The following is a 23,904-nucleotide window of genomic DNA, read 5'->3' on the forward strand; positions in this document are numbered from 1 at the left end:
TCAAACCACAGTTTAAAAAAATAAAAAGCAAAAAAAAACACCTAACCACCTCCAGTGAAAGGCACTCCTAAGCCGGGTGCGGTGGCTCTCACCTGAAATCCCGGTACTTTGGGAGGCTGAGACAGGTGGATACCTGAGCTCAGGAGTTTGAGACCAGCCTGGCCAACATGGTGAAACCCCATCTCTACTAAAAATACAAAACTTAGCTGGGCATGGTAGCGGGCGCCTGTAATCCCAGTTACTTGGGTGGCAGGAGAATTGCTTGAATCCAGGAGGCAGAGGTTGCAGTGAGCCAAGATCACACCACTGTACCCCAGCCTAGGCAGCAGAGCAAAACTCCATCTCAAAAAAAAAAAGAAAGGCGCTCCTAGAGAGAACAGAGACCTTTTTTTTTTTTTTTTTTTTTTTTGAGACAAAGTTTCATTCTGTCACCCAGGCCAGGCTGGAGTGCAATGGCATGATTCCAGCTGACGCCCTCCCAGTTTCAAGCAATTCTCCTGCCTCAGCCTCCCAAGTAGCTGGGATTACAGGCATGCTCCACCACGGCCAGCTAATTATTGCATTTTTAGTAGACATGGGGTTTTACCATGTTGGCCAGGCTTGTCTTAAACTCCTGACCTCAAGCGATCTGCCCTCCTCAGCCTCCCAAAGTGCTGGGATTACAGGCGTGAGCCCGCACCCAACCCAGAAAACTTTCTTTTAAAGAGAAAATTAAACCTGCTTTCACCTTTCTGGATGTGTTGGAGATTTTAGCACTTGGTTGCTAAGAAAACAGTGAAACTTAAACCACTGCCATCTCATACCAGAGACAGCAATTATAACCATGAGGAGTAAACACAGGTGGTGGACACTAATGGGGTGCATCCAAGTCAGGTCACAGTACAGGACGCAAGCAGCAGGGACCTGCCTGTTTAAACCTTCAGACTTTCAACAGCACCCTCAGCCTGCCTCACTTTCCTCTTCAATAACTGAGATGCTACCAAGAGGAACGTCCCACGACAGAATAATAAAATTGTCTTCAAGAATCATTATAGTTCATCTAAGCAAATCTACATAGACAACATATGGCTTCAGACAGTGTGGCTACAGTCACTAGCTCATCAAGGCAGCCTCTGCATTCTCTGCTGCTGATACGGGATAATACAATTCATGGAAAAAGAAATGCAAGACATTCCCCATCCAATACACACTAACTACCCTTTTTTGTCTGGAGGGAAAAATGTACAAAAATCTCACGGACAAAAAAAAAAAAAATCCTAGCATTTTTGTGTATGGCCTGGAGCTCTGCATTATTTGGTATGATCTATGTGACCTATGCAACATGATGACTTAATCCTGAGCTATTAAAGGCAGGTTCATTCATCAAGGACCAAAACATTCATGTTCATTCAGCATTCATGGGTCTGCTCTGCCCAAGTTTTTTCACTCTTCATTGGTTCTACCAAGCATAAGCAAATCAAACGACTCATTGAAAGAACGTTACCAGCCAATAAAATAAGAAACTGCGGCCAGGCGCAGTGGCTCACACCTGTAATCCCAGCACTTTGGGAGGCCGAGGTGGGCGGATCACAAGGTCAGGAGATCGAGACCACGGTGAAACCCCGTCTCTACTAAATATACAAAAAATTAGCCAGGCATGGTGGCGGGTACCTGTAGTCCCAGCTACTAGGGAGGCTGAGGCAGGAGAATGGTGTGAACCCAGGAGGCGGAGCTTGCAGTGAGCCGGGATTGCGCCACTGCACTCCAGCCTAGGCAACAGAGCAAGACTTCATCTCAAAAAAAATAAATAAATAAGAAACTGCTCCCAGGCCCTGAATCAGCATTAAAATTGACCTCTGGGACTAGTTTCTCCTAATACATAAAATTATAAAAAGACTTAGGCACAGAACCTCAAGTCTGTTATACCAGGAAATTTTACACAATTATTCCAGAAATTAATCATTCTAACCCATTAGTGTATTCAATAAGATTGAAAATATTCAATAAAATCAGAACAAAATGTCTCATACAAGATTTCTGGGCAGGGCACGGTGTCTCATGCCTGTAATCCCAGCACTTTGGGAGGCCGAGGCGGGTGGATCATGAGGTCAAGCAGTCGAGACCAGCTTGACCAACATAGTGAAACCCCGTCTCTACTAGAAATACAAAAAATTAGCCAGGCATGGTGGTGGGCACCTGTAATCCCAGCTACTCGGGAGACTGAGGGAGGAGAATCACTTGAACCTGGGAGGCGGAGGTTGCAGTGAGCCGAGATCGCGCCACTGCACTCCAGCTCAAGTGACAGTGCGAGACTTCGTCTCAAAAAAAAAAATAGAAAATAAAATAAAATAAAATAAATATTTCTGACTCAACAGATTTTACAGTTTATTTAAATATTAGTCCTAACTCAAAGAAAAAAGTAACAAATGAGTCTGCTTTATTTAAAGACTGCAAGTGAGCAGAGGCTGGAAAAAGAGCAGAGCTCACCTGGCCGGTGTCTGTTGGCTGCTTCAGCAGGAAGTGTGCTGCCCTGGAACCTCCGAGCTCCACTCTTCCCACCAGTTCCACCAGGATAGTGATAGATGACAGAAGCTGAACACAATCCTTCCAGGGCAGCTGGGCATTAAGAAAACAAAAACAAAAACCAGCATCATTAGGCAAGTCAGTGACCCATCATTAGCTCAAACTGCAGGGGCTAAGAATGATTTAAACAGGTGGATTATTTGGAAAAGCCAATTTTTCTCCCAAAACAGAGTTCAAACCTAAAGATCACTAGTTTTTTGCAAATGGGAACTTGCCACCTGTCTTTCCCATGCCCATGTCCAGGCAGGCAACACGGAACACTCTCACCACACTCAAGGTTTCCCTGCAGGGCTGAGTGCACACGTGAAACAGGCCAGCCTGTGTTCATCCATTCACATGGCCGGCATTCCCACACAGACTGCGCGGCAGACTGCGCCAGGTTCTGGAGCTGCAGAGATGTGTAACAGAAAGTGCTCTGGACTGAAAATATTTCACAGTAATAGCACCAAAGCAAGACCAGAATGCCTTTCCAGACCACGCGCCCCCTAGGCATCTGCTCCTTTTGAGGCTGTAGACCTCCCTCTTCCTCAAAAACAGCCATATCAACTCGCTACGCAGCCCGTTCTTCTCTCACAGCGTGACAACCTAACAATCTCCAGCTATGCCACATGCCTTATAAGGTGTGCCGCAGTGTTCATCTCTATCAACTTTATCCATTAATTCAGTCTAGAAACTCCTTGATGCTCTTAAAAATGAGGATCACAAAGAGCTTTTTTGTGATATGGGTTACACCTGTAGATATTTACCATGTTGGAAAATAAAACTGAGAAAAGGATTTAAGTATTTATGTATTAATTTCTTTTAAAATAGGCCAGGCATGGTGGCTCATGCCAGTAATCCCAGCACTTTGGGAGGCCAAGGTGGGTGGATCACTTGAGGTCAGGAGTTTAAGACCAGCCTGGCCAACATGGTGAAACCCCAACTCTACTAAAAATACAAAAATTGGCTGGGCATGATAGCACACACCTGTAGCCCCAGCTACTCAGGAGGCTGAGGCAAGAGAATCTCTTGAACCTGGGAAATGGAAGTTGCAGTGAGCTGAGATCACGCCATCGCACTCCAGCCTGGGCGACAGAGTGAGACTCTGTCTCAAAAAAATAAAAATAAAAATAAAAAATAAAATAATAAGCTTGTCATGTGTTAACATTTTTATGAAAAATAATTGTGTTCCAAAACAAAAATAAAATACTGGAGGAATAGCACTGTTTGACATGTTCATATATTTCTTTAATGTCAGAGTTAATACAAGTTAGCTGGATCTTCTATCGGCTTCTACATTCAGTCTGCTGTGATGTCAGGCATAAGTAGCTTCTGGACAACTCCCCTGTCCACTTCTGAGAGGCTGAGCATGGAAGAGACCCATGGCACACAGCACCGTCCTTCTCTGTGTGCCCTTAAGGAGTCCTCCTGATCCAGTCCAGCGCTGCATGGGGAAGGCATATGGACGGTACCAGTCTTTCTGGAGAAGCACCTGCTGCACAGACCCTAGTCTCAGAGCCCACTGGGAAACGCATAGATTCTCCAATCGATACAATAGGGAGTACTTAGGGAGACAGCACTCTTTCAAGAAAACCAAGTAAAACTATGTCTTTCTCAGACTGCTTAATCCTTTATCTGCTTCTCTTTTCTTTTCCATCCCTAATGCTCACTCCCTTTCTTTCCCTACTTTTATTTCTCTAGCCTATTTAAAAAACTAAATTTAAGTCCATTTTAAGTTTTGTTTTTGTTTTTTCTTAAGAGACAAAGTCTCACTCTTGCTCAGGATGGATTGCAGTGGTGAGATCATGGCTCACTGCAGCCTTGACCTCCTGAGCCCAAGCGATCCTCCTGCCTCACCTCACAAGTAGCTGGGATTACAGGCACAGACCACCAAGCCCAGCTAATGTTTTTTAATTAGTTTATTTATTTATTTATTTTTGTAGAAGTGAGGACTCCCTATGTTGCTCAGGCTGGTCTCCACCCAGCTAATGTTTTTTAATTTTGTTTTGTAGAAGTGAGGTGAAGTAAGGTTTTTTTATTTTTTATTTTTTGTAGAAGTGTTGGGATTACAGGCATGAGCCACTGTGCCTGGCCATTTGAAGTATTTCTTATATTTGGCTGGACACAGTGGTTCATGCCTGCAATCCCAGCACTTTGGGAGGCCAAGGCAGGCAGATCACCTGAGGTCAAGAGTTCAAGAGCGGCCCGGCCAACATAGCAAAACCCCATCTCTACTAAAAATACAAAAATTAGCCGGGTGTGGTAGTGCATGCCTGTAGTCCCAGCTACTCAGAAGGCTGACGCAGGAGAATCACTTGAACCCAGGAGATGGAGATTGTAGTGAGCCAAGATCATGCCACTGCACGCCAGCCTGGGCAACAGAGCAAGACTCTGTCCCCAAGAAAGAAAGAATTTGTTGTATTTAGTATGTTCTATAGCACCTCATTAAACTTCTGTTACAGAACTCACGTCATTACTTCATTCTGACTTGTATTATCATAAGTGGTTGACAGGCGTCCTTGTTAAACTGTCAACTTCAACAAAAGAACCCTGCTTTAGTCCTTACTCACACATTGTTCTTTTAACAAGCATTTAGGGAGCATCTGCAACATGTCAGGCAATGGACACAGCCAGTCCATCCTCCCAGGACCACCCCCAGGAGGCGCAGTCCCCAAAGGGAAGACCACACACAGACATCCAATTCCAGCACAGAGTGTCGGCAACATCTCAGGTAGAGCACCTGCTCTGCCAACTGCTGTGGGGGATCGGAGATGGCTGTGCTTTGAAGTAAGATTTCTTCTTGCCTTTCTTTTAATTTTTAAGATTGACATAGAGTTCACACACCATATAATTCACCCACTTAAAGTGTACAAGTCAGCAGTTTTTAGTACATTCACAACTGTGCAACCATCACCACTATCTGACTCTGGAACATTTTCATCACCCCAAAAAGAAACCTTATGCCCGTTAACAGTCACTTCCCATTCCCCCTCTTCCCAGCCCCTAGAAATAGTCGTCTACTTTCTGCTTCTATAGATTTGCCTATTCTAGCCACTTCATATAAATAGAACCATACAATCTGTGGCCTTTTTCATGTCTGGCTTCTCTCACTTAGCACAAAGTCGTCAAGGCTCATCCGTGCTGCAGTGGTATCACAATTTCACTCCTTTTCATGGCAGAATAATATTCCGCTGTATGCCCATACCACATTTCGTTTATCCATTCATCGTGTGACACATGGAGGAAGTTTTGAGGGATGAGTCTAAGAGGTGAAGATCACGGGGAATGGCATCCAAAGCAGAGGGCAAGTTACACTAAGAACAGAGGAAAAGGGAAAGCGTGGGCAGGGCCTCCTTCAGGGGACACATGGCGCGGCGGGAGGAGGGCAGCGGATACGGCAGGGAAGCACCCCAGGTTGCCTGCTCATGGCAACCACCACAGGCTGGCTGCTTTTCCTCCCTCATCCCTCCTTTTTGGGGACTTTCTTTTTCCATTTCCTCTCATTTCTTTTTTTTATTTATTTATTTATTTTGAGACGGAGTCTCGCTCTGTTGCCAGGCTGGAGTGCAGTGGTACAACCTCAGCTCACTGCAACCTCTGCCTCCTCGTTCAAGCAATTCTGCTGCCTCGGCCGCCCGGGTAGCTGGGATTATAGGTGCCACCACCACACCCAGCTCATTTTTGTATTTTTAGTAGAGACAGGGTTTCACCATGTTGGCCAGGATGGTCTCAATCTCTTGACCTCATGTTTCACCCGCCTCAGCCTCCCAAAGTGCTGGGATTACAGGCGTGAGCCACCAAGCCCGGCCTCTCATTTTAAATAACAGTTGCAACAATTACATATCAGATCATCTTCATCAGCTCATCTTACCTCCAAGCCACAGAAAGTCATTCACGGAACGCAGCAGCTCCACTGACATGTGGTAATGTACCAGGGAATCCTGCAGCATCCCCGCCTGCAGGCACAGGTCCCCCACGTGCTTCCGCATGCGGCCTTGGCACCGCTTCTTGTAATGTCTAGAAAATAAATGAAAATGTATCTTTATTACTATACAACTCCCACCCAGAAAGCACTCTGACTAAGCACTATTCCATTCTCTCACTACTAAAAATGCTAAGAAGGCAACTGTAGGCTCTATAATTTTAAGTCAGCAATAATCATTGCCAGTTATGTGAGCCGGAGTTGTCTTGACTTCAAAAATGTACTCCAGGCAATTTTTTTAAAGGTGATAGGTACGTAAGGACTTCTACCATGTATTTCACGTAGGCAATGTTAGAGTTGGATTTTTCTTTTTAGATTTTTCAGTTGTAACATTAGCATAAAGAAGTTTATGTTTCAGCTTTTTAAAAAAATCAACTATCTTCCACTTAATATCAAACTTATTATTATTTTATAAAGAGAGCTAGGCTGCGTCTTATTAGCCAACCATTTGGCTTTAGCAAATAAGACGTTTATCCTCACTATTTCAGGGCAAGCTTTAGGAAAGCGTTCAGAGGGCAGGGCCTGGGGTGCCCACTAACAGCTCTTTAAACATTGGCAATGATACGCTATTAAATAATGCAAAGGCTTCTGAGTCCCTATCAACTCAGAAGCCAAAGCAACTGTACCAAAATATTCCTTTTATCATTTTTAAACACTTCTAATCTTCCAATGTTATATTTCTTAAGACAGATGATTTTTTGAAAAAGAAAAACTGCAGCTGGATTAAACTTTCCCTCATCAAGAAAGCAGTCTTATCAAGAATAAAACTCCTTTGGAAATCCAGAAGATGTGACCTTTTTTAAGTAAATGAATGCTACTGACACATCTCAATATAATGTTAAATCCTATCATGTCTAACTCTAACGAGTTCAACAAACTCTTTGTTGCTCTGGAATTTAGCTTTTCCATTCTACATGTGTTTGGAATAAAGAATAAAGATCATGATGTAAGGCAGATGCAGAAAGAAGGAGAAATGCCAGCCTTCGTTTGTCTCCTTCCTGGCCACAAGGCAGTGTCAGGATGGCCCCTGCTAACAGACCCTCCCCATAAGAAAATACAGCATCTGGCAGGGCACAGTGGCTCACACCTGAAATCCCAGCACTTTGGGAGGCCGAGGCGGGCGGATCACGAGGTCAGGAGATGGAGACCATGCTGGCTAACACGGTGAAACCCTGTCTCTACTAAAAATACAAAAAATTAGCTGGGCGTGATGGCGGGGGCCTGTAGTCCCAGCTACTCGGGAGGCTGAGGCAGGAGAATCACTTGAACTCAGGAGGCAGAGGTTGCAATGAGCCGAGATCACGCCACTGCACTCCAGCCTGGGGGACGGGGTGAGACCCCGTCTCAAAAAAAAAAAAAAAGAAAAGAAAGCATCTGAGCTGCTCCTCCTATCCCAACAGCAGTCACCTCAGCAGCCTCCGCCTAGTCTCGACTCCCCACTCTGCACCCCCTTCCCTTCATTGCTGCTATACACACACAGCCAGAGTGTCCTTCCCAAAGCACAAATTAGTCTGTGTCCCTCCCGCACTGCAAACCTTTCACAGGATGCTCAAGTCAGTCCTAGGGAGAGGCATGCAGTCCACAGCCAGCCCCTCCCACAGCTCTGACCTCCCCTCCTACCACTGTGCCCCTGCACTCCACAGGTAATCCTGCTGCAATGCTGAAGTCCCCCCACCTCAGGCTCCATCTGCCTCACAACTTCAACTCTCTTTTAGGCTCATCTCAATGACCAGTTTCTCAAGGAAGCCTTCCCTGACTCCAACCTCTGCACTTTGGGTTAAGTGTCCTTAATGTGTTTCTAGAACATTGTTACCTTTTTTTTTTTTTTTTTTTTTTTTTTGAGACAAGGTCTTGTTCTGCTGCCCAGGCTGGAGCCCAGTGGCACAATCACAGCTCACTGCAACCTCCAACTCCTGGGCGCCAGAGATCCTCCCCACCTCAGTCTCCCCAGTAACTGGGGCCACAGGTGTGCACCACAACACCTGGCTAATCTGTTTTTATTTTTTGTAGAGATAGGGTCTCCTTATGTTGCTCAAGCTGGTCTTGAACTCCTGGGCTCAAGTGATCCTCTTGCCTCAGTCTCCCAAAGAGCTGGGATTACAGGCATGAGTCACCGTGCCCAGCCAGCTCTTACTCTCAAAGGTAGACAGTGTTTTGCTCACTTCCTTAGTAGGTTATCCTGTTCCAAATGGGAAAAAAATTCAGTATCCAAATGGACATTTTCCTCCACCGGTAACATAACTGTCAACTCTTAATATATGAAAAAGTTTACAAATACTACTGCATATTAGTTTAATACATTTTAAGTTAGACTTAAAAGCAACAACAAAACTTTACTCTTAACCAATCAAAAAAAGCTTTGCTTTAAAACATCCTAAAGAAGTAAATTAGGCCAGGCATGATGGCTCACACCTGTAATACCACCACTTTGGGAGGCCAAGGCAGGAGGATCACTTAAGGCTAGGACTTCGAGACAGCTGGGCAACAGAGCAAGACCATGTCTCTACAAAGGTTCAGGTGATCCTCCCACCTCAGCCTCCCCAGTAACTGGGACTACAGGCGCACAACCCCTTGCTCAGCTAATATTTATATTTTTCGTAGAGACAGGGTCTCGCCATGTTGCCCAGGTTGGTCTGGAACTCCTGGGCCCAAGCAATCCACCTGCCTTGGCTCCCAAAATGCTATATTTATAGGCGTCAGCCACTGTACCCAGCCTACAAAAAAATTTTTTTAATTAGCTGGGTATGGTGGCTCCCACCTGTAATCCCAGCTACTCAGGAGGTAGAGGCAGGAAGATCACTTGAGACCTGGAATTCGAGACTGCAGTGAGCCATGATTTTGCCACTGCTCTCTAATCTGGGCAACAGACCAAGATCCTGTCTCTTAAGAATAAGAAAGGAATACATTATTACATCTTTGCATGAACTTCACAAAAGTGTACACCTGCTGTAGCAGAATATAACCCACAAAATTTCAAAAATGTTTTTCTAGTAGCATCTTCTAAATTAAATAAATAACTTGTTTTTAAAAGTGCAAACATTATGATAAACAATTTGTTTCGAAGACAGGACTTTTACAAAAAGAAGTCATATAAATACTCTTATAGTTTTTCATATGAAAGTCATGATACAATAAAACCATACAAATATTTTAAATTGTATAAAAACAAAATGAGCCAGGTATGGCTCATGCCTGTAATCCCAGGTGGTGGCTCATGCCTGTATTCCCAGGGACTCGAGAGACTGCCATGGGAGGATCCCTGGAGGTCAGGAGTCAAAGGCCAGCCTAAGCAACACAGGAAGACCCTGTCTGTATAAGAATTTTAAAAATTAGCCAGGCCTGCAGTCCCAGATACTCAGGAGGCTGAGGCAGGAGGATCCCTTGAGCCCAAGAGTTTGGAGCTGCAGTGAGCTATGATTGCGCCACTGTGCTCCAGCTGGGTGACAGAGCAAGACTCTGTTTCCAAAAAAAAAAAAAAAAAAAAAGGCCAGGAGCAATGGCTCACGCCTATAATCCCAGCACTTTGGGAGGCCGAGGTGTGCGGATCATCTGAGGTCGGGAGTTCGAGACCAACAGGGAGAAACCCCCCTCTACTAAAAATACAAAACTAGCTGGGCGTGGTGGAGCATGCCTGTAATCCCCGCTACTCAGGAGGCTGAGGCAGGAGAATCACTTGAACCCGGGAGGCAGAGGTTGTGGTGAGCCAAGATCGCACCATTGCACTCCGGCCTGGGCAACAAGAGCGAAACTCCACCTCAAAAAAAAAAGAAACTGGAATTAAGAATTGACAGAAAAATCAATAAGAATCGGATAATCCCCTAATCCATAATGCTCTAAAAGCAAGAATTATGTATACCTATATAACAAACCTGCACATTCTGCACATGTATCCCAGAACTTAAAGTATAATTTTTTTAAAAAGTAAAAGAAAATTTCTTTAAATTAAAAAAAAAGCAATAATTAAATTATAGGCAAAAACCTGACAGTGTCGGCTGAAAAAGGGAGATGCATCCTTTCTGGAAGCTGCAAAAAACACCTATTACACAGCTTCAAACACTGTAACAGAAGGCACCCAAATTGTACTTCCTTTCTGCACTTAACACTAATTAAATTTAATCAAAGATATAGGCTGTATTATTTTCATGACTCTTAATCAGATTAAAGAAGAGAATGGGCCAGAGGCAGTGGCTCACGCCTGTAATCCCAGCACTTTGGGAGGCCGAGGCGGGCGGATCATGAGGTCAGGAGATCGAGACCATCCTGGCTAAGACCATCCTGGCTAACACGGTGAAACCCCGTCTCTACTAAACATACAAAAAATTAGCCGGGCGTGGTGGTGGGCATCTGTAGTCCCAGCTACTCGGGAGGCTGAGGCAGGAGAATGGTGTTAACCCGGGAGGTGGAGCTTGTAGTGAGCTGAGATTGCGCCACTGCACTCCAGCCTGGGTGACAAAGTGAGACTCTGTCTCCAAAAAAAAAAAAAGAAGAAAATGCTTAATATGTTTGTGATTTTGGTACTATTTATATAGCTTATGGAAAACAAGAGCTTGGTATTCTAGTCCAAAAAACAATTTATCTGCAAAGATATTTCTATATTCAAATCCAAAGAAAAGCTAAAGCTACTCAACAACAACAGTTTTCAATTAAAATCCAAGGGAACCTGGATAAAGAGAATGTCTTTTGCAAGGTCGGGGATGGTATTACATAGTTTAAGAAGTCCCTGGGCCTGGTGAGGCAGCTCACGCCTGTAATCCCAGCACTATGGGAGGCCAAGGCAGGCGGATCACAAGGTCAAGAGATCGAGGCCATCGTGGCCAACATGGTGAAACCCTGTCTCTACTAAAAATACAAGAATTAGCTGGGCATGGTGGGGTGCACCTGTACTTCCAGCTACTTGGAAGGCCGAGGCAGGAGAATCACTTGAACCCAGGAGGCAGAGCTTGCGGTGAGCTGAGATGGCACCACTGCAATCTGGCCTGGCAATGGAGCGAGACTCCATCTCAAAAAAAAAAAAAGGGCCAGGCGCGGTGATTCATGCCTGTAATCCCAGCACTTTGGGAGGCCAAGGCGGGCTGATCACGAAGTCAGGAGATCGAGACCATCCTGACTAACATGGTAAAACCCCGTCTCTACTAAAAAATACAAAAAATTAGCTGGGCATAGTGGCGAGCGTCTGTAGTCCCAGCTAATCGGGAGGCTGAGGCAGGAGAATGGCGTGAACCCAGGAGGCGGAGCTTGCAGTGAGCCAAGATCACACCACTGCACTCCAGCCTGGGCAACAGAGCGAGATTCTGTCTCAAAAAAAAAAAAGTCTTTGTATACTTAAATAATGGCTACAGCCCATAATTTTGCACTGCAATATTTTCGGATGGGGAGCCTTTTGACTACATGCCTGATGTAAATACAATAAGAATACTAAAAGGTGCCCACATGGTAGAGTTAAAGCGCCAAAGCAGACAACCTTCAGATGCAAGAGCAGCTGGGTGCAGTGGCTCACGTCTGAAACCTCAGCACTTCGGGAAGCCGAGGCAGGCGGATCACCTGAGGTCAGGAGTTCAAGAGCAACCTGGCCAACATGGTGAAATCCCGTCTCTACTAAAAATACAAAATGAGCCAGGCGTGGTGGCACACTCCTGTAATCCCAGCTACTCAGAAGGCTGAGGCAGGAGAATTGCTTGAATCTGGGAGGTGGAGGTTGCAGTGAGCTGAGATCGCGCCACTGCACTCCAGACTGGGTGACAAGAGTGAGACTCCGTATAAAAAAAAAAAAAAAAATTACCTGAGTGCTGTGGCACACACCTGTAATCCCAGCTACTCAGAGGCTGGACGCATAAAAATGGCTTCAGCCTCAAAGACGGAGGTTGCAGTGAACCAAGATCGCACCACTGCACTCCAGCCTGGGCAACAGAGACAGACTCTGTCTCAAAAACAATAAAAATAAAAAAAATAAAAAATGCAAGAGAGCTCTAAACAGAAAGTTAAAAAAAAGAAAAGAAAAGAAAAAAAGAAAAAAAAAGAAATGCAACATTTTATACTCAGTTTCAGATGCTTTATGGATCATTAACTGATACTGTATCTTGCCTAATGAAAAACTGAAAACAAATTGTTAGTGTTGATTTCTTCCAACTGAATTTTTTTATGTTAAAGTTTGAATATTAAAACATCACTCGATAAAGAAAGAGCAAGAAACCAGCCATGGTGGTTCATACCTGTAATTCCTGCATGGATTACACAGCATGCCTGTAATCCCAGGCAGATTGCTTGAGCTCAGGAATTCGAGACCAGCCTGAGCAACATGGTTAAACCCTGTCTTTACAAAAACATACAAAAAATTTAACCAGGTGTGGTGGTGCATGCCTGTAGTCCCAGCTACTCAGGAGGCTGAGGTGGGAGGATCACTTGAGCCCAGGAGGCAGAGGTTGTAGTGAGCCAAGATCATGCCACTGCACTCCAGCCTGGGCAACAGAGCCAGACCCCATCTCAAAAACAAATAAGAGAGAGAACTGAAAAGTTCTCATTAAAAGTTCAGAAGTGTCTACGTTTTATTTTGCATATGTGCGTTATTTGCAACCACGTCAATGTAAAAGCAAAATGAAAAACCTATCTCCCTGGGATGTAAAACACTTTGATTCTACCTAACTATCAAGGAAGTCAGAGCTTTGTGAAATAAATCTGCAGCACTTAAGCAAGAGAAGTTCTTTTGACAATTTTTCTGAAAGGCTCTGAAACTGATTTACTTTAGTCTTCCAAGTATAAGAGGAAGGTAACATAATTAGGAGAGAGAATATGCATTTATTTAAAGTCTGAAGGACCTGAGTTTGAATCCTGCTGTTTCATTACCAGCTGGGTGATACTGGACTCATTATTTAACCCCTCTGAGAATGCTTCCTCTCAGCAAATTGGGCCTGTTACCATCTGCTTCAGGTGGCATCAGTGCAACATAAATGAAATAGGTAGGTGGGTGGCTAACTGGTGTCTGATGTATAGTCACATTCGTTTCCCCTCTTCTCCCCTTTTAAACTTGTATTACTCCCATAGTCAGGTTTAAGCCTCTGATGATAGGCTGTCTTATTTGTCCTTGTATCCACTCAGTATAGTGCCTTACACTTAGAAGTGTCAAAGAAGAACTGCCTCCAGCTGGGCACAGTGGCTCACTCCTGTAATCCTAGCACTTTGGGAGGCCAAGGCAGGTGGACTGTCTGAGCTCAGAAGTTGAAGACCAGCCTGGGCAACATGGTGAAACCCCGTCTCTACTAAACAAAATATAAAAATTAGCCAGGCATGGTGGCACACACCTGTAGTCCCAGCTACTCGGGAGGGCAGCAGGAGAACTGCTTGAATCTGGGAGGCAGAGGCTGCAGTGAGCTGAGAACATGCCACTGCCCTGCAGCCTGGGCAACAGCGTGAGACTCTAAAAAAAAAAAAAAAAACTGCTTCCTCGATAGTAACTAGCAATGTTCATAAGAGGGTTTTGTTTTGTGTTTTTTATCTTTTGTTAAAAAGAGCTATTCCAGAACTATCCAACAGTCCCTCCCCCAACTCCCCAGCGCCTCTCTCCTCAAGGTGCCCTTCCTGATCTGCCCTTCTGGGTCCTTGGGAAAGACAGTCTGTTCAGCTGGGACTTCATCCTGCTGCCAGGACAGAGGAGGCGAAGCGCAAATCTGGCCACATCATTCCCTTCAGATTTCTTTAGTAGTAGCCCCACTCCCAGCACCTTTAGAAGAAGTGGCAGCTGCACCTAAAACCCCAAACTCCGTGGAATAACATAGAAAACCCCAGCCAGGAGCGGGGGCTCATGCCTGTAATCTCAACACTTTGGGAGGCTGAAGCAGGCACATCACCTGAGGTTGGGCATTCAAGACCAGCCTAGCCAACATGGTGAGACCCCCATCTCTACTAAAAATACACAATTAGTGGGGCGTGGTTGCAGATGCCTGTAATCCTAGCTACTCAGGAGGCAAGGCTGGAGAATCACTGGAACCAGGGAGGCGGAGGTTGCAGTGAGCTGAGATGGTACCACTGCATTCCAGCCTGGGCAACAAGAGTGAAACTCCAATCTCGGAAAAAAAAAAAAAAAAAAGAATCTGGGCTGTCCTCCAGTCTCCTGGTCATGGCAAGCACCCAGGGGTCAGCCCGGGGCCTTCCTCCTGCCTCCATCTGCATTCTCCCTCCCTCTCGCTCAGCTCATCCACATTCAGGATTTTCAACACAGGCTACATACGGCCAACAACCATGTGGCTCTCTAGTCCACCTCCTGCCCCTGAGCTCCAGACTCCCATCCGATTGCCTCTTTAATGTCTCCGCCTGAATGCCCAACGGGCACCTCAAAAAACACTTCCCCCATGGCCTCCCAGTTTTCCCCATGGTAAGAAACAGCCCACCGGTGCCGTGCTGTTTGAGTCACACTCTCAAGACAGATTTCTCCCTTCTATCCATCATCTTTTCCCCACCTCTGTCTCTCAAGTATATCATAGCTTGGTGCCCCAGCTCCTAGCACAGCACACAGCAAGCTTCCCGTAAATGTGTGCTGAGTCACCTTGGGAGGGCACCTGCTAATCAGCGAGGTCTCTCCTGGCACAGGTCACTTAGGAAAGGCACTTGTCTCTCACACAGGAGGTGGAGAGGACAGCCCAGAACAGACTCAAGACTCTCCTGTGGTCTGAACTCTGAATGGCCTGCAGTCCAGGAGAGTACCTGGGTTGTGAACTCAGAGACTCAGCTGCCAGGAGAGCGGGGAGGAAGGAGCCCAGGCCAGGCCGTCCCCATCGATCCTGGGAGCCAGTGGCGGCAGGAAAGGCCCACAGCCCTGGATAAACCAGCCACCACCGGATCCCTGCCCTGCATTTTCCAAGCTGGACAGCTACGACTGCCTGTACTTAATACATTCATGTCTCTTCTGTTCCGCCACCCTAGAATGTGATGAAATCTTTCAGAAAGCCCAGCCTGTCTCAACTGGGACAAAGCAAACGAAGAATGAAAGTGTTGGTACTTGGACCAGAGCACTAAGGAAGAAACAAGGCCCCTGGGCAGTAAGGTGGTGGCAGCAGGCCACAGAATGAGAAACTTTCCCTGAGAGGGATGAAACCACAGGGGACTAGGCCAGCCAAAGAGTGTCCCGCAGTGCTGCCCTTGGTGTTGGAGGCTCTAGATCAGTAATGCACACAAATGATGAGCCACCAGTGAGGGACATTAGCGTCAACAAATGCAGACACAGGCTTGGCGCTGTGGCTCATGCCTGTAATCCCAGCACTCTGAGAGGCCAAGGCAGGCAGATCACCTGAGGTCAGGAGTTCGAGACCAGCCTGGCCAACATGGTGAAACCTGTCTCTACTAAAAATACAAAAATTAGCCTGGCGTGGTGGCGCATGCCTGTAATCCCAGCTACTTGAGAGGGTGAAGCAGGAGAATCGCTTCAACCCAGAAGGCAGAGTTTGCAGTGAGCCAAGATCGTGCTACTGCACTCCAGCCTGGGTGAGAGAGTAAGACTCTGTCTCAAAAAAAAAAAAAAAAAAGGGCAGACACAGCTATGTCTTACCTACATGAGGTTAAATGGGAAATCTTAGCTACGGGTGAACTGCCTCTCTGGTTCTGAATGCTCATTGGCAGAAGCAAAAAGGAAACAGCGGTCACTTATACAGGGCCTTGTGTCTACAAGATCCAAGTGAACTAGAAGGCCATATTTCCCTGACACTTAAACAAATTGCCCTTGAGCCCTCATAAGGGGCACAAAAGATGGGGGTGGGTTTTTTTGTTTTTTTATTTTGAAATGGAGTTTCGCTCTTGTCGCCCAGGCTAGAGTGCAATGGCATGAGCTTGGCTCACTGCAACTTCTGCCTCCCGGATTCAAGTAATTCTCCTGCCTCAGCCTCTCGAGTAAGCTGGGACTACAGGCACATGCCACCACACGCAGCTAATTTTTGTATTTTTAGTAGAGACAGGGTTTCACCATGTTGGCCAGGCTGGTCTCGAACTCCTGACCTCAGGTGATCCACCCGCCTCGGCCTTCCAAAGTGCTGGGATTACAGGTGTGAGCCACCGCGCCCAGCCTGGTGGGTTTTAGAATGGCCTATGTCTCCTTTATGGTGGAAAGTCGCTGAGGCGAAGGAAACGGGAAATGGCATGCTCAAGGCAGAAGCAAAAGAAAAGACGGGCAGCCGCGCCCTCCCGCAGCTCCCCTGGCCACTAGCACACTCCAGCGCCAGCGCTCCTTGCCTTCATGCACGGCCCACGGCCACAGGCGGGAATCACATGCCAGAAAACGTTGGCTCAGAAGCCCAGGATCAAGCAGTTAAGCTATCCCAGGAAAACCCCCGACAGCCGCCTAAATCAATGAGCAATTCACGTCCTCAAAACAAACACACAAAAGAATAAAGGCTCATGTGTCACTAAATGCTACAGACTGAACAAGATCCCCCAGAGCAAGTCTTTTAGCAAACACCAAACGCCAATGGGTTACGTGCTAAAAAAAAAAAAAAAAAAAGCTAAAATTAAAAAACATATTTAAAAAAAACGAAAAGACTCTCCAGTTAACATAAGATTTAGGCAGCAGTGTTTGTTTTTAAAGCAGTGAAGGCTATGAGAAGGCAGCACAGAGGGAAATCTAGCTATTTTTAATGCAACATGTTCCCAGCCTACCTTTTCACACCCAATAACACACTCACAGGGCAGTATGACAGAAAAAAAGAAAAAGAAAAGAAAGAGGAATAAGCAAAAATTAGAAACATGTAAGAACAGAAATAATTTTGATAGCTACAACACTACACGGACAAGAATGGGCCATGGGTTTTTGCGAGGGGCACATGTGAGCTTGTAAGTAAACTACACCTGCACCTCACGTCCCAGGAAGTCCAGGACCTGAAGGGAGAATGATCTGTCAGGGGGCCTATCAGCACGGTCAGTGTGTCAAACCACAACTGGACTTACATCTGGACATTTCCTGTTGAGCTACCAAATACTATCCCATTCCGGGTTGGACACCTTCTCACTCCTACCAAGAGTTGCAGGGGAGAGCAAGGCTCTGCTCCTGCACCAAATCATTCCTTCAAAAATTAGAGAATCGGCCAGGCACTGTGGCTCACGCCTGTAATCCCAGCACTTTGGGAGGCTGAGGCAGGCGGATCACTTGAGGTCAGGAGTTCGAGACCAGCCTGGCCAACATGGTGAAACCCTATCTCTACTAAAAATACAAAAATTAGCCAAGTGTGGTGGCACACACCTGTAATCCCAGCTACTCAGGAGGCTGAGGCATGAAGAATCGTTTGAGCCCAGGAGGGGGAGGTTGCAGTGAGCCGAGACGGCGCCACTGTACTCCAGCCTGAATGACAGAGCAAGACGACATCTCCAAAAAAAAAAAAAAATTAGAGAACCATGGAGAAACAAAAGCAACAACAGGTTACCCATTATGAGAGGAGGATGTATTTTATTTGAGTTCACTGGTGTCATGATCTCACTGAACTTCAAATGCTAACTGACGTCTAATTGCGGTTGTCCCACTACAGTGAGCAAGCAGCTGTATTTGCCACTGTATTTTCAGTGCCTGGAGCCATGCCTGGCATATGAAGGCTCTGAACGAACACTTGTCAGTCACTATCCACTATGTATGACGCACTGCGTAGCAGCACACTCCCGTTCCTCCTGCGGGGTTGTGAGCACAGATTTCAAAAGGCAAAAAAGACCTGGCATTCGAAGGTGGATCTGCAACCTCACAGCCAAGAAGTGGGTGACTGAAAAATGTCACTGGTACTCATGTGGCAAAGGAGGCAGGCATGAGTCAAGGGGTCAGAGCAGGGTTCCTGACCCATGCTGCCTATGAGCTTCAACCCTTCACCCCTTCTCTGTAAAGCAGGGGCAGGCCACTCCCTGCCGACCTCGCAGGTGGCCGCCAAGCTGTGCATAGCATAGAGCAACACCTTATCAGGGATGACTCCCGCAGGTGCCTGCTGGCTGACAGCAGTGTGCGCTCTTCAAGAGGCACAGGAGGCGCAGCAGAAGGCAACGAGGTGAGGTAGAAAGGTCCTGGGCCTCAGAGACAGATCTGGTGCTTATATCAGCTCTGCTACTCGGTGGCTGCCCAGGTCTCTAAACCTTGCTGCCTCAGCCCCACATCAGCCAGCACAGCAACCTGGCGTAGATCACAGGGCTGCCGTGAGGATTAAATACAGAGCAGGTCTACGGCATGCCTTTCCCTTTCCTGAAGCCAAATATGCACATTTGGGTGAAGAAATGAAAATTCCTTCCTTTCAGACCCTGCAAAGCACCACAGTCAAGTGTGACTGAGGCTATTCTATGCTTCCAACTCTGAGGGCTGGACTTAGACTACTGTGTCTCAATTCTGTGATCATTTCTCCTCATACTTACCAGCAACCAGAAAGCCACCGTTTGACCTTAGATAAATTTTAGAAACATGCTGAACACCTACTTTGCAGCAGGCACTGTGGTGGCATGCACATGACATCACTGAATCCTCACCTGTACCTCATCAGCCAATCCTACACAGGAGGAGGGAGAGCCCTGTCCAAGCCAGGAGGCCAGTGACTGACACAGTGACACATCACTTTCCCTGGCAAATGGGGACGCCCTCTTGGCAAACAGTTGCTGCCTAGGCTTGCATCTCATCCAGCTCTGCAGAACAGCCACCATGGCAAGACAGAGCAGCGAGCAGAGAGTGGAAGGAAGTGGAAAGGAAGAGCTCATCTGAAATTCTGATTTGAAATAAAGTTTTAGACTTAATAACAGGCAAGATGGGAAGCCGACCTCTTCCTGCTCTATCCAACACTCCTTGTACACAGAGAGAATAGACATACTTTCCATTTGTATAAGGTAGCTGTTTAGGAGCTCCCAGGTGGTATTTCTGGCATCTGATACCTGCGCTTGGCTGTTCTGTAAGTAAGGAATTCGACACTGTGGCCATTAGGAGAGAAAAAGTAGCCACATATGCAAGGTGCACAGCCTGGCAATCAGGAGACATGGGCTCTGCTTCTAGCTCAGCTAGGACCTAGCCCTTATCTCTCCAGATTCACCCTCTCATCTGTGAACCAAAGGGACGAGACCGAATAAGTGTTCAAACTGTGCTCTAGCACAGTGCTGTCCAACAGAAGGGTAAAACGCAAGCCACATAAGTAAATTTCAGTTTCTAGTTGCCACATTTTTAAAAGTAAAAATGAGCCGGGCACGGTGGCTCAAGCCTGTAATCCCAGCACTTTGGGAGGCCAAGACGGGCGGATCACGAGGTCAGGAGATCGAGACCATCCTGGCTAACACAGTGAAACTCCGTCTCTACTAAAAACACAAAAAACTAGCCGGGCGAGGTGGCGGGCGCCTGTAGTCCCCGCTACTCGGGAAGCTGAGGCAGGAGAATGGCATAAACCCGGGAGGCGGAGCTTGCAGTGAGCTGAGATCCGGCCACTGCACTCCAGCCCGGGTGACAGAGCAAGACTCCGTCTCAAAAAATAAAATAAAATAAAATAAAATAAAAGTAAAAATGAAACAGTTGATACTGATTTTTAAAATATAGTTTATTTAACCTAAGATAGGTAAAATACTATCATTTCAACATGTAATCTATATAAAACATATTAGCAAGAAAGTTGGCCAGGCACGGAAGTTCACACCTGTAATCCCAGCACTTTGGGAGGCCAAGGCAGGCGGATCACTTGCGGCCAGGAGTTCAAGACCAGCCTGGCCAATGTGGCAAGATCCTATCTCTATTAAATATACAAAACTTAGCCAGGCATGGTGGCACATGCCTGTAGTCCCAGCTACTTGCGAGGCTGGGGCATGAGAATCACTTGAACCCAGGAGGTAGAGGTTGCACTGAGCCAAGATGGCACCACTGCACTCCAGCCTGAGAGACAGGCTGTCTCAAAAAAAAAAAAAAATTAGCAAGAAAGTTTATTTTTGCAGAAGTAAGTCTAAAAATCTGGCATGGGTTTTCTTCACAGCCCATCTCAACTCAAACTAGCCTCGTGTCTAGTGCTCAAAAGCCACAACTGGCTGTGGCTGCTGTATTGGACGGAGCTCCAGGAGTCCCACAAGGGGAGCCCCACTAAAAAAAAGGGGAGTGTACATGACAACTCTAAAAGACTCCCCCAAACCAAAGGCTGTCTCTGTCTTTAAAAGTCACTGGTTTTTGTTTGGTTGGTTTTTTAGCAGCACTCAAACAGATTCTGACAGAAAGTCATTAGTTTTAAAAACCAATGGACAACACCTTTCTACTCCTTGCTGCAATAAAATTCTGCCATGTGCTTTCCCTTTCTGATGTAGGGAAGCCAAGGGGCCTGGATCTCTAGGTAAACTTACCTGCTGTCTGTGTCCAGTCCTACAAAATCCTTTTTCTCAAACGGGACACAGAGAAGGGGGATCTTATCCCCAGACTTGTCTGTGGCTCTGTCCAGACGCTTGGACTCCAGCACAATGAACAGTGACTCGATGAAGTCCTCGATTCTCTTCTCCACTGTCTGGCAGTCCTCGTAGTTGGGGTAGAAGGCCACGTCGGTGCGCGGCTGCTCCACGATCTCCCCCTGCAGCCCGAAGACAAAGAGCCGGGAGTCATACAGCGTGGAGCCATAGATCTCCTTCTGCACGTGGAACTTCTCGAAGGTCTGCGGCCAGTCTTTGGCCGAGAAGCAGTCTGTGATGGTGATGAGGCCCACGACTTTGCGGTGGGTCTGGAAGTCGCCCCACTCGTTGTTCTCAGGTGGATAGTGGTGTCTGTAGCGGATGTAGAGGACTCGCTGGGAGTCCCGCACGCTGATCTGACTCACAGAGCAAATCCTCTTATAGATCCTGAAGAAGTTCTCCTCGGAGACGATGCCCACAGGCTGGACCACCACGAGCAGCGTCTGGTGGTCCTCAGCACACTGCATGTAGTCAGGGACGCTCATTTTGAAGTCCCTGTTCAGAGAGAAGAAATGAGGCTGTGAGACGCAGAGTCCTGAAAGCTGACAGCTCACTCTGGGAGGCAGTGACTCTGACCTTCACTAGCCGAAGGCAGGAGAAGCCCCAAGGAAAGCCATAGTGTCAACAGGTCTTAGGGCTCTACACGTGACTGTCACAGCTCTGATCATAATGCTATAACTGTTGACCTTCAGTCCCTCGGCCTCAGCTTGGCGCTTCTGCAGAAATGGGTCTGTTTCTTGTCTTTCTATTCCCACCACCTAACCAGGAGTAGTAAGAGTCAGTGCTCAAAAATATCTGTTGAGTGAATGAATAAACACGTGTGTAATTGCTCCCCCATCCCCTCAACAGGATATTAAGAAAAATCCACCATGCAGTCAGATCTGGATTTGAATTCCGGGCTCCCTGGAACTCTTCAGCTACAAAATAGTGGTGATAATAGAACTTGTCTTGGCCGGGCACAGTGGCTCACGCCTGTAATCCTAATACTTTGGGAGGCCAGGCTCGCGGATCACTTGATGTCAGGAATTTGAGACCAGTCTGGCTAACATGGTGAAACCCCACCTGTACTAAAAATACAAAAATTAGCCAGGCGTGGTGGCACGTGCCTGTAACCCCAGCTACCCGGGAGGCTGAGGCAGGAAAATTGCTGGAACCCGGGAGGTGGAAGCTGCAGTGGGCTGAGATCGCGCCACTGCACTCCAGCCTGGGTGACAGAGTGAGACTCCATCTCAAAAAAAAAAAAGCGGGGGGGCACAGTGACTCACGCCTGTAATCCCAGCACTCTGGGAGGCCGAGGCGGGTGGATCATGAGGTCAGGAGAGATCGAGACCATCCTGGCTAACATGGTGAAACCTCGTCTCTACTAAAAATACAAAAAAATTAGCTGGCTGTGGTGGCAGGCGCCTGTAGTCCCAGATACTTGGGAAGCTGAGACAAGAGAATGACATGAACCCGGGAGGCAGAGCTTGCAGTGAGCCGAGATCCCGCCACTGCGCTCCAGCCTGGGCAACAGAGCCAGACTCCATCTCAAAAAAAAAAAAAAGAATTAAAAGAAAAAGAACTTACCTGATAAAACTATATTTAGATTGAGGAGGTTGCAAATGTAAAGGGCCTAGCATTGTGCCTAACATAAAAGGAGAGATTACTCAAATATACCACCGCTCCTTTATAAACAGGAGAGTTGCCATAACCTCTCTGAGCCAATTTTGTCGGATATAAAAAGAAAACGTTATTACCTGATTCCCCAGAGCTGGGGAAAAATTAAATTAGATGACCCACATGAAAGAATCTGGCTCATAGGAGATCTTCAATACATGTTTGTTGAAGGAATTAGTGAACAAACAAGCAAATGGACAATGGAATGAATGCTCGCCCCAGCCCACTGATGGTCAGGATGGAAACCCCAGTGCCTGGAAGTCAGGGCTGATATTCAACTCCCAGCTCTACACGCATGACCTGGGTGACCTGGAGCAAGCCTGTGCACCTCCCTGAACCCCAGTTCCATCGTGAATAAAAATGAGGATAGTAACACATACCTCAAGGTGTCAGCGAGTCAACATTCTGGTTGTGATAAAGTACCGTGGTTCTGTAAGATGGCACCACGGGGGGAAACTGGGCAAAAGGTATATAGGATCTCTCGGTATTATTTCTGACAAATGCACATGGAGCTACAACTACTATAGTCTCAAATAAAAAGTCTAATTTGTTTAAAGATGAGGGGGATTAAATGAGCTCTCTATATCAAATAAGATGTCTCGACACACACCTCCACTCTCCCCATCAGCAGGCTCACACTTCCTCAGGGGATTTGGCCATGGTCCCTATGGCCAGAGGCAGCTGTACCATGAGCTAATGGGGTTCAGCTTCAGGCCCCTTCCATGGCCCTCTATCTAATTTTGCTTTTTTTTTTTTGAGACGGAGTCTTACTCTGTCGCCCAGGCTAGAGTGCAGTGGCGTGATCTCGGCTTACTGCAAGCTCCGCCTCCCGGGTTCATGCCATTCTCCTGCCTCAGCCTCCCAAGTAGCTGGGGACTACAGGTGCCCGCCACCACGCCCGGCTAATTTTGTGTATTTTTAGTAGAGACAGCGTTTCACTGAGTTACCCAGGATGGTCTCGATCTCTTGACCTTCTGATCCACCCGCCTCAGCCTCCCAAAGTGCTGGGATTACAGGCGTGAGCCACCGCACCCGACTAATTTTGCATTTTTAATTTTGTTTTCTTTTTCTTAAATAGGAAGCCCAAAACTGCATGACCTTCAGGTCACCAAAGCCTGACTGCAGAGATCGTGGCAGTAACCCTCCCAGGTGAGACACTAAGATTACAATGACATAGCCACAAGACCTCTGTGAAATTCTAATGGCAAGCCTCTCACCCTGCGCTGACAGGAGGACTGCGTGTTGGGGGCTATCCCACTCTGACTATGCAGATCCCACAATGGACTGTACACCGCAACCCCACCACTACAAACTTCAAAAATGCACAT

At 46.8% G+C, this 23,904-nt stretch overlaps 1 protein-coding gene across 2 annotated transcripts in view; it reads right to left on the reverse strand.

Annotated features, from left to right (window-relative positions):
• The window catches only part of TRAPPC9 (trafficking protein particle complex subunit 9), a 712,655-nt gene that overhangs the window by 683,960 nt on the left and 4,791 nt on the right, over window positions 1-23,904 (reverse strand). For both annotated transcript variants that reach the window (XM_073018375.1, XM_073018374.1), the window contains exons 2-4: window positions 20,822-21,415; window positions 6,413-6,558; window positions 2,467-2,595 (exon numbers count right to left, since the gene is read on the reverse strand). In XM_073018375.1, the coding sequence (XP_072874476.1) occupies window positions 2,467-2,595; window positions 6,413-6,558; window positions 20,822-21,405 (859 nt within the window). In that variant the 5' untranslated portion in view covers window positions 21,406-21,415. The remainder of the gene's footprint in view (window positions 1-2,466; window positions 2,596-6,412; window positions 6,559-20,821; window positions 21,416-23,904) is intronic.

This window comes from Chlorocebus sabaeus, chromosome 8, assembly GCF_047675955.1.
Source record: "Chlorocebus sabaeus isolate Y175 chromosome 8, mChlSab1.0.hap1, whole genome shotgun sequence".
NCBI classification, from domain to species: Eukaryota; Metazoa; Chordata; class Mammalia; order Primates; family Cercopithecidae; genus Chlorocebus; species Chlorocebus sabaeus.